This window comes from Syngnathus typhle, linkage group LG3 (assembly GCF_033458585.1).
Source record: "Syngnathus typhle isolate RoL2023-S1 ecotype Sweden linkage group LG3, RoL_Styp_1.0, whole genome shotgun sequence".
Lineage (NCBI taxonomy): Eukaryota > Metazoa > Chordata > Actinopteri > Syngnathiformes > Syngnathidae > Syngnathus > Syngnathus typhle.
In genome coordinates this window covers 8948656-8960206 of record NC_083740.1, presented here as the reverse complement: position 1 = coordinate 8960206, position 11551 = coordinate 8948656, and the positions used below count along the sequence as shown (strand labels likewise).

General features: G+C 40.4%; 1 protein-coding gene across 1 annotated transcript; it reads left to right on the top strand.

Moving 5' to 3' along the window:
* Positions 1-180: 180 nt before the first annotated feature.
* Positions 181-9854, top strand: LOC133151248 (uncharacterized). The gene is made up of 8 exons (XM_061274115.1): positions 181-340; positions 3510-4895; positions 5873-5965; positions 6110-6205; positions 6482-6598; positions 7018-7251; positions 7365-7714; positions 8602-9854. Exons 1-8 carry the CDS (start codon positions 283-285, stop codon positions 9094-9096), a joined length of 2829 nt encoding a protein of 942 aa, XP_061130099.1. The 5' UTR covers positions 181-282; the 3' UTR covers positions 9097-9854.
* Positions 9855-11551: the final 1697 nt, after the last annotated feature.

Below are 11551 nucleotides of genomic sequence, written 5' to 3'. Positions count from 1 at the left end.
TAATTTTAGAATTACACGTGACTACTTTGAAATCATCAACATGTTATAGTATACTACAGTATAGTATCGTGTATATACTACACTATAATCATAATTCTACTTCTTCTTTTTTTTGTGCTGAAATCCAAAGTAGGCATAGAAGCTTTGAAGAGCTGGTGAAATGGCCAATCAGGGCAACAAAACAGTTGCTGTGCCCTACCTCCACTGGGCACATGCCCCCAAACTCAGCTTGAGGGGTATAAATATCTTGGGAAGAGAAGGGGAAGGCCCCTGGCAGCCAAAATGAAGTCTCTGGTCCATGTGTGCTGCGTTGTGGCTCTGCTGGTTCTGTCTACTGCAGGTATGGCTGAGTGGCTTTGGCATTTGTACTGCAACATGTCAGTGCAGTGGTGCTTTTGTGTTTGTGAGGTGCAGCCTTCATGAGGATTTGGTGAGGGAGTGTTTCTACACTGTAGTTGAATGACTACACAATAGTTGTGTGCTTTTAACATGGACACAAAATTATTGCTCAGGGAGCAGAAAGTGTCCTGGCAAACTGGACTGGACCTTTTGAATCATTTTCTCCCGTGGTCAAAATATAATATAAAAAAATGTATAACTAGGAATTCAGGTCATGAAAAATACTAATCCTGCAGAAAACGTTTGTAGGCTATGAGGGTGTAAATTGGAAATGTCAGTCTGAAGTGGGACACCAGCTGATGGAAAATGTTCTGCCTGCTGCTCATTTTCATTGCCCTGGAGAGACAGCGCTGTCAGATTGACTTGTGTTCACCCACCAACACACACTCACTAAAAACACCAATTAAAATAAGTTATTTTGCCAGTGAATCAGTTTTCTTCAGTTTTTCATTTATACTTTACAGATCTCACAATACAATAATGACTTTAATTCTAAGTACTATGATGAATCTGAACTAGCTATTAAGAGGTTTGTGTATTATTAGTTGATGTTTGGAACTTCATCAGGATACCCTTAGTGTGTCCTTGAATACGTTCATTTGGTAGCCTGCAAACAGCTGTAGTCACATGTCAGGCATTTGTCAAGTTGAATCGTCACCAGATACTTGGTTTGCTGATCTCTTTGTGGCTTTCCACAATCCATTGATGTTGAAGAATACACACACACTGATACATGAATTGGAGCGTATATATCAATCCAATGTTATTTCAATATTTTGAAGTTTCAGTATCGCAGTGCCTAAAAGAGAACCGCTAAATTATGTACAAGACACCAATACATTGAGACTGCATAGATTTGCTTGCAGTAATATGCTAATCAAGTCCCAAGCAAGAATATACAAAGGTGTACCATTAAAAGAAAAGTCAACCACAAATTATCTTTGCAATAATAAGTTCTGCGCAGCCCAACCAGTTGAAACAGTGTTCTGATTAATGTTTCCAAATCCACCTGTTTTTATCCATCTCTGGGGTGGCCATTTTGCCACTTGCTGTCGACTAAAAATGACATCACAGTTTTCGGTCTCATGTCTCAACCAATCACGGCTCAACAGCTTATCAAAGCTGATCTGTGAATGGTTGTGCCAGAGACCTGGCAACTGTGATGTCATCTTCAGTCGACAGCAAGTGGCAAAATGGCCGCCCCCTGAGATTTATAAAAAAACGGGTACATTTTGCTTCTCAACTATGAGAACATGAATTGGAATAAAATGGAAATCTGCAAAATGTAATGTTTCAGTCTAATCAATCCACTAAATTCTTCTTCACTTCGAAACCGCCATATATACGTATTTCCAAATATTTCATTCAATGGGAGTGGCAACCGTTTTGTAGGCCCCATGCATGAATTTCGGTTTATTAAAACATGACTCATCCACGCCCATATTAAGACATCACACCTACTCATGCATATATTGCTGGAGGTTTTTGCAAGGAGTCTTGCACAACCAGTGAAGCAGTTGCCAAGCGGGAAGACGTATTGCACCCCCTAAAAATAAAATAGAAGCACAAATATCCCTTCTATGACTCATTGTGGGCCTATTTCTGCATCAGAAAGGTGACATTCAGCACATCTCACCACACTGCACAGTCTACCCGGACTTCCAGGTACCATCACTGTGGAGCAGGAGATGACAAAACAGCCCTTTAAGAGAAACTTACTTGCTGGCACTATGATGGCATAATGAACCTGTGACATTTGACGCATTAACTTGAATGATGACAATCTTGACAGCAAGTGATAAGCCAGCAAAGCACATCAGCTGCAATAAATAGCTTAATATGTGATTCAGTACCTTGAAATAGAGGGAGAGAATGGGGGAGTATTGCAAGAGTGAGGATACTGCTTGCATCATTGTACAGATAAACCCAATCACATGAACCAAACCCATGTACGCAATCGTACATTAAGGTACGTTGCGTTTTTTGAATTAAGGTTTTAAGACTATTAGGGCTTCACCATCAACAAAGCAAGACAAATGAGTCATCTGAGGCAATTTGCACAAAACAATATCAAAATAGATCACAATTAGTTTAACGTTCAAGCAAATTCCTGCAAACAAACCTAAGATCAGTTTCACTACAATCCGGACAAAATTATCTTGTCGATTTACTGTTGTGTGATGTCATAATCTTATAGGAAACACATTTTCAATGCATTTTTCTCCATAATTTCAGTTACGTGCTTTTGCCAAAAAACACCAAAGATCAAAAACTATAGCACACCCCTTTTCTTGTCTTGTTGAAATCGGTCCATTCGGGAGGTCGGACCTAAATCTCATCCAAGTGGCCAATGGCGAGTCTGGCTCCCATTACCATAACAACTGGGGGCAGAGTCAAAAGCTTTGCTTCCAAAGAGGCAACTTGTCGTCTTGTATAACAGCAAGCTGGATCTCATTGTACTGGATCTCATTCCAGCAGCTGTTTTTGGTTCTTCTTGCGCTTCGTTCTACGTGCTGGCTCTCATCATCTCACCAGCGTGAGTATGCTGCAGTGAGACGTTTGTTTCTGTTGTGGAAAATCCCATCTGGGAAAAAAAGTAAGCAACCGTAAAGACAATAAAAGCAGTTCATACTCTACACTGGATTATATATTTACATCACTTGAAAGTGGCTTTGAATCTTCACCAAACCAATCATAACTCAAGAGACAGAAACTTCAAGACTGACAAACGTGCATAAAAGCAGCATCAGCTGCTTACGCCTGTCGTCTTTTTTCATTGACCCCACCGTGTAATGTGAACTGTACTGTCTATACATATACTATATTAGCTGCCATCAGAATGTGCTCAACCGTCTGTTCACACGAGTCGGCAGTTAAAATTAAATTGAGGTTGTAACCTTTTCGTGTTTATGCACTGTGAATGTGGAGAGCGATGTTAATCAAAACTTTAATGTTGGACGTTTTAATCCATCTCATATTGGACCTTATTAGATTGTGCAGGAGTACCTAATATTGTGGGTGCGGCTTATGTGTATATGTTAGTATAACTCAGATTTTCCTCAAGCTAACATGGTGTCCATTCTTCTTTATTTCTGTGGTTTGCCATTTAGGGTCATCCATCCCCGATGAAGAGCCATTGGTGTCGCTACGGCTCCAGGAGCCTGAGACAAATCTCTTCTCCTGCGGATGTGGCACGTCAGAGGAGCATCCCAGCCAGACTTTGTCCAACGACACCCCGGCTCCAGAGAGGCCAATGTGTCAACCTTGTACTCCAACACCAGCTGCGTCCGAAGAAGATTCAGCCTCAGAGCGTGAAGAAGAACCAGCTGGGATGGCGCAAACTGAGGCTTCCACCGATGAGGAAATTAGCAATGCAGAAGAACAAGAGGAAGCTGTTCTCCAAAACGTAGCCGTGGAGGAGAACCAAGAGGAGCTGGCATCTGATGAACTTGAGACATCCATTGGGGAGGAAAGGAATGAGAATGAAGCTGTTGGTGTAGATGTAGCTTCTGCAGGAGACATTATGGAAGAAGACAAAAGTGAAGATGCAGAGAATGAGTTGCCACAAGATGATGAAGTTATGCCTCACGGGGATGATTCTGAAGTGGAGGAACTGTTTCAAGAAAGAGATGAGGAGACACAAGAGGGAGTAGTGGTTGAGGAGGAAATTGTGCTAAAGAATGTCGTGGAAGAAGAAGCCTTTGATGGTGCTGAATCAGAGCCAGAAGACATTCTTGAAATGAATGCTGAACCTGCAGAGCCAAAAGTGACATCTGAACTTGAAGCACATTATGACAGCGAAACCGATGTTACATCTGAACCTCAAACAGATTATGACAGCGAACTAGAAGTCTTGTCGGAATCCGAAGAAGAACATGGTGCTGACACAGAAGTGATATCAGAACCTGAAGCAGAATATGAAGCTGAACCAGAAGTGATACCAGAGCCCGAAACAGAACCCGAAGCGGAACCAGAGGAGATATTAAAACCTGAATCAGAATATGAAGTTGAACCTAAAGTGAAATCAGAACTTGAAGCTGACCCAGAAGTGATATCAGACCCCGAAACAGAACCCCAGCCTGCACCAGAGGAGATATTAAATCCTGAATCAGAATATGAAGTTGATCCCGAATTGATATTAGCACCTGAAGCAGAACATGAAGCTGAAGCAGAAATAATACCAGAGCCTGAATCCCAATTTGAAGCTGAACTGGAAGTATTATCAGAACCCAAAGCAGCGTATAAATCTAAACCAGAAGTATTGGCTGACCCTGAGGAAGAAAAACTAGACACGACCAATCATGACATTGGAGTAGATGCACCAGAAGTTACTCTTGTTTCTGAGCCAGGAACAATTTCAAAGCCTGAAGCAGAGTCAGACGTCATTCCTAAAGTGGTTGAAGAAGTCCCACTAGAGTCTGTTGAGGAAGCAACAGTGGAAGATCTTGAAATATCTGAAGAGACCCATGAAGTCAAGGAGTCTTCACAGGCCACAGGTAATCAATGTTTAGTGTAGCTCCAGCCACACACAATAAATTGTACAATTACACACACAGAAATTAGATGCCTAATTTTTATTTACCGTATTTTCCGCCCTATAAGGCGCACCTAAAAACCTAAAATTTTCTCAAAAACCAACAGTGCGCCTTATAGTCCGGTGCGCCTTATATATGGACCAAATTCCTAAATTCAAACTGGCCCGAAGTATTGTGTCATGAAATCAATCATAAGTGGCCCGCTGAAGACTATGAATCATGACTCAAAAAGACTATGGATCATTATTTTATGATTATAAAGTAATTTGTTCCGTCTGAAGTTGAAATAAAAAAGATAAAATGGAGAATGATTAGAAATTTGACATGATGCATTAATGGTGCGCCTTATAGTCCGGTGCGCCTTATATAAGGATAAAGTTTTAAAATGGGCCATTCATTGAAGGTGCGCCTTATAGTCCGGTGCGCCTTATAGGCCGGAAAATACGGTATTTATATTCAAGCACAATATTCAGCACAGTCCAAATCCTACTTTACAATTCAGATTTTTAGGGGACTTTGTAACTGCCATTCGTGCAATGAACCTTTCAATATGAAGGGTCGTGACATTTAAAAGATCATTCTCAGCTTCCAGTCTTTCTTTCCCAGGCACTTCAATCCCACAGAATATGACACTGTGTGTGGCTAAAGAGGAATTAGCGACAACCTCTGGTACAGAAATAAACATGACCAAAATAGCAAAGGAAGCGAACAGACTGATAGACGTGTTACACTCTGATATAATAGTTAACAGCGCAGGTGGTCCACACACTTGGAAACATTAGACATGGGGATTTTGTTTAGGGAAAAAAAAGGTTCAAAGCATCTAAAACATGAATACCCACATAAATGAACAAGTTTTCATAATATCAGTTATGCAGTGACACGTGTAGGTTTAGTAGCGTCGACCATTCCGACTGATCGTCCACTTTGCCCATCAGGGAAGGTAAATGAAGATCCAGCAGTGAGGGACCGCGCCCATATTGAGGACACACTACGACTGGCTTCTGCTGAACCTTCAGCCCAGTTGTCAGGTAAGAACCGAATCAAAGAGTCAATCTAAAATTCAGTAAAGAGAAGTAACAAACACCAAGTATCCACTGCAGCACATGACCCGAAAGGTCTCATTTCCACCTTTGACCTGTCATGTTCTCAATCTCAATGATGTTTTTCTCCAGCTGCAATGAAGAAGCTACTGAACATCCACCACACAGCCATCAAACCAATGGAGCAAGCCTTCAAGTACAATGAACTCAGGCAGCATGAAGTCACAGGTTAAATCACACTGATCATGTTGACAAATGTAAATAAAGTTGTATTGTATTGGATATAATTGCTGCGTATTTCAAAGAGGTTCTAGTAATGATCAGAGCCAAGATCTCTAGATCCACATCTTAATTTTAAACGACCTAAGATTATGGCCACAAGATGGCACAAGAAATCAGGTCAGAGAAGTCCTGAAAACTCCGGAGCGTCGTGATTTTTATTTTTAGAAACAAATTTTGAGTTAGTTAGTATCTGGTTTTGTTCTCCTTTCATCCACATTGTAGAGGGGGAAATTACTTCTAAGCCTATGGTTTTGTTCCTTGGACCCTGGAGTGTGGGCAAGTCCTCCATGATCAACTACCTGCTGGGTCTTAAAGACACCCCACAAGAACTATACACAGGTAAATGATTTTGCTTCAATATGTTTTCCGGAATGAATGACTGGTCAGAGATGCAGAATTTATTCACAATACATAATGAACTTTAAAAATATATGCAACTCATTCCAATTTAAACGTGCAACAATCAGGAGGTAAGAACTACTTCAACTAGTCTTAACATCCATATTTTTGGTCCTCATTGTTTGCTTCCCACAGCATTACATTAAATACATATTGTCAGTCACATAGCATAATTGCCATATTTAAATATTTTTGGAAAACAGGAAGAATAAATATTTACAACACAATTTCTATTTTTATTGGATCTTTTCCTTCCCCTTGCTCGTCCGTCTCGTTGCTGTTTTTGTTACAATACCAAGCAAAAATACCTTTTTTTATGTTCTACTATGATTGTGATGTTCTACTCACCTTTCGGCCAGGTGCTGAACCCACGACCTCTGAGTATACCGTAATAATGCACGGCGACAAGTATCGAACCGTAGAGGGCATCGTTATGGCAGCCGACAGCTCACGCTCCTTCTCGCCCTTGGAGAAGTTTGGCCAGGGCTTCCTGGAAAGGCTGGTGGGCTTTGAGATGCCTCACAAGCTGCTGGAGAGGCTCACAATCGTTGATACTCCTGGCATCATTGAGAACCGCAAGCAGCAGGAGAGAGGTAAAACATTTTTGGGATTCTCAACTGGTTTGGACTGATGGTTGTTTTGCAACTACTTGTTGTGAAATGCAACTGAGAACTTAGACTAAGTTGTTTGTCCTGACCCCTATCAGGGTACCCTTACAACGAGGTGTGCCAGTGGTTTATTGACCGAGCTGACCTCATCTTCCTGGTTTTTGACCCCACCAAACTTGATGTGGGAGGGGAGCTAGAAATGCTCTTCAGACTGATGAAGGGCCGGGAGTCCCAAATCCGCATTATCCTCAACAAGGCTGACAGTCTCACCACCCAGGATCTGATGAGGGTCTACGGAGCCCTGTTTTGGAGCATGGCACCCCTCATCAATGCCACAGAACCTCCTCGGGTGTACGTGAGCTCTTTTTGGACTCAGGATTACGCAGTAGATACCAGCCGAGAGCTCTTTATGAAAGAGGAGACCTCTCTGTTGGAAGACTTGAACCAGGTAGGTCATAGTTTTATTAGGAAACCTGCGAGAAAGTCCAACAATAGTAGGCACTGCACTTTAGAAGACACATTGTGGCAGTCACCGACAGTCTGTTGTTACTTAAACCTCAAACCAGGATTGATCATTTCAGGGCTTCTTTCACCCTTCTAAAAAGTAATCTGGGATTGATTCCACCTTTCTCGTGACCCTGAACACAATCAATGGTTGAGAAAATAAGCGTATAGTACATCCATGCATACCTTAGTTATGGCACAACCCTAATGGCAACTAATCAATAAGACTGCCATGGAGACAGGAGTTTAGAACACTAAAAGAAAGCCCCCATTAAAAATAATTTTGAAAAACAAAACAATGAATTGACTAATTAATCGTATACCAACCACAACTTGAACTCATTCAAAAGCTATCAAATATTTTGCTTTTACAAAGATAAATAATATTATATACCACTCACAGTAATATTTCACATCATTGCAAAGTACGACCTCAAATATAATAATAATAATATTCATAATAATCATAATAATGACACGTTGAATTAAAGTCTCAATTTCTTCAGGGCGTACATAGTCAATGAACATTCCCATACAATCAAGCAGTTTCTAAATGATCAATCGATAAACTAATTGGTAAATAGATTATACAGACACATATGTTTTCACTAATCCCTTTTTTTGAGTCATGTGGAAATCATACATGCGAAGGGTAGAAGTCAAGTTAGTTCAATCCTAACATTTTGTGTGGCTCTCCATGCACCAAAAACTGGACTATCGAGTAAAAAACTATTGGAAAAAAAATCATACAATAGAAAGCGTCATTGTTAAGAGTCATTTCCCAGCTTATGTGAAAATGGACTCCCTCTTCTTTTGTCGCTCTTCTTACAGGTGATAGAGAACCAGATTGAAAATAAGATTGCATTCATCCGGCAGCATGGCATCCGAGTGCGCATTCACGCCCTCCTGGTTGACCGCTACCTCCAGACCTACCACGAAAAGCTGGGCTGGTTTAGCGATCCCAGTGAGGTGTTTCACGACATTGTCACTGACCCGGACAAGTACTACATCTTCAAGTCCATTCTGGCCAAGACTAACGTCAGCAAGTTTGACCTACCCAGCAAGGAGGCCTATCAGGATTTCTTTGGTGTCAATCCGGTGTCCAACTTCCAGCAGCTGTGCTACCATTGCAGCTGGACGGGAGGTTGCATGCTGGACCGTTTAGAGAAGGCCATTTCCTACGAGCTCCCAGCTCTGCTCATGAGCGTCAGCAAGGAGACGCCCGCTCCGGCAAAACCTGCCCCGGCACCTGGCACCCTACCTTCCGGCAGCTGCGATGGCCCCGAGTGTGAGGAGAAACCCAAAAATCGTTGGAGGAGGCAGTGAGATGGATATGAATGTTGCAAACGCAGGAATCACAGCGGCAGATGGTGGTAGCCTACAGGCTTTCCTGCAAGAATCCTCACTGCTGTGATTCTTAAAACTGAACATGGGGAGCAAAACAGAATGTTCACCTGGGTCATAGAAGCCCATACATTTTAGACTCTATTTATTATGAATGAATTAACAAGTGAGAGATAGTCTTAGAACAATGTGACATGCTGATAAAGTAGAACTAGAAAGGTTATAGCTGACCATTATTGGTGAAAACTTCCACTACTTTGTCTTCTAACAAAGGAAATATTCATTTCTAAACATTCAATTGTTAAATTTAAAATAAATAAATCAAAAGATTATTCTTATTGTTGTTCTTATTTTCTTTTTGCACATTATTCATTCTCATCCTCAGAGAAGGCCATTGCCGATAAGATGCTTAAAAACTGCTACTGTTATCTTTTTTGTGCTTCTTACAAAGATTGACGACTAAATCAAATCTGCTGTTCTGTTTTAATCCACCTTGGCACCGTTGTCATGTCTTGGAGGATTTATGGTGCATGTTTTGATAACCAGACAAGTGCTCATCAAAAGAAAAATGGTTTATGTATTCTATTTTGCATGCACAGAGAACATTTTCCTATAGAGACCTTTTTTCAGTTGTAAATTTAATCCACATTTTCTATGCTGCTTGCTTCGGGTTCATCAGTTCAGGTCTGTCATAATTCTTTTTTCTGTGATTTCCTTTGAGTAAAATTCATCAAATCTTCTGCACTGTTTCTTCTCTCAGCCTACAAAGACACCATTGAAAACACCAACATTGAAAATATATATTTACTGTATATGCAAAACCTCATAATGGTGCAATATTGATGGGTTTGAATGAGAGTAAGTAAATACCAAAACACATTATGCTAAAAGCAAAAACTAGTATGTCTTGCAGATCATCCACTAGAAGATGCCTTCAATCAATTTGTTAAACTTTAATCTAAGAGTCATACAGAGTGTAAAGTTCACTTAAGATACAGGAAAACCTTCAATGATTACCACTGGACACTCTGTCTGCATATTTCAAGGAAACCTTTAATAATTCTCAATTGTGCTTTCCGGTTTCCATCCACAGTTTCAAAATTTTTTACTTTTTTGTTCACCCATTGCTCTCATAAAATAGTGAATAAAAACAATCGAATAATAGCAAAACTATCAAACACCCCACATTAGTCAACCTGAAAATCCCAGGATGATCTGACACATACAAAACCTCACAAGCACGTGTATGCCTGCAATTAAAGTTCCATTTGTACATACGTGACCTCATAAAACGTGTATGTGTGTGTGTATGTGAAGTGTGTTTGCCAAGCCTATTGGCCAAAGTGCTAACAGAGACTTTATCAGTGCAGCTTTATCGGCTCTATGAAAAGGACTCTTGTGGAAGCTCTCAAATACAAGTACACACACGCGTGCACACGTCATCCACATGCCACTGGTAAACACACTTGAACAATGCACACAGGGGTTATGGTTTATTGGAATCATATTTCATTGTTATCACCAGAAAAGTACAAGCACACGCACACAAACACACTCACAATGAGTCAGTGAATTAGCATGCTTATTGTCAAGCAGTGTGCAAGCCTGCATCACTTTTAACGTCTCCTGGAAGTAATGATTAAAAATATAAATGTGTCATAACACCATATGGTCTTCAGCAAATTCCATGCAAATACAAAATATACATATGAGTATATATATATATATATATATATATATATATATATATATATATATATATATATATATATATATATATATTTATACTCATATGTATATGAGTGTCCGTTCAGGTCACATGTCACTGACTGACTGCCTTAACGTGCTTAAAGGAGGAGCAACCACACTCAACTTGTTCTTTCCCTAACTCTCTATATATATGTCTAACTCTCTCTCTCTCTCTCTCTCTCTCTCTCTCTCTCTCTCTCTCTCTCTCTCTCTCTCTATATATATATATATATATATATATATATATATATATATATATATATATATATACACTATATATATAGAGAGAGTTAGGGGAAGAACAAGTTGAGTGTGGTTGCTCCTCCTTTAAGCACGTTAAGGCAGTCAGTCAGTGACATGTGACCTGAACGGACACTCATTGTGGAAACCCACCCATCTCCAGCTGTGTCAAGACACCTATACGACATAGGGACCAAACGGAAACTCAGAATTGGATTTAGGAAATAAAAGCATGATTTCAGTATTAGAGCGGAGTCTTGTCCTTTTCCTTTTCTTTCTCCCTCTCTATTTTAATCTCGAAGGAAGTACTAGACAAAGGGGTAGATGGATGGACAGAAAGATACAGATAGACAAACAGACGAACGGTCAGACAGACAGACAGAGGTAACACTAAGTGGCGATTTGCGTGTGTTTATGAATGTTGGTTAGAGAAGATGGAAACGGTCCC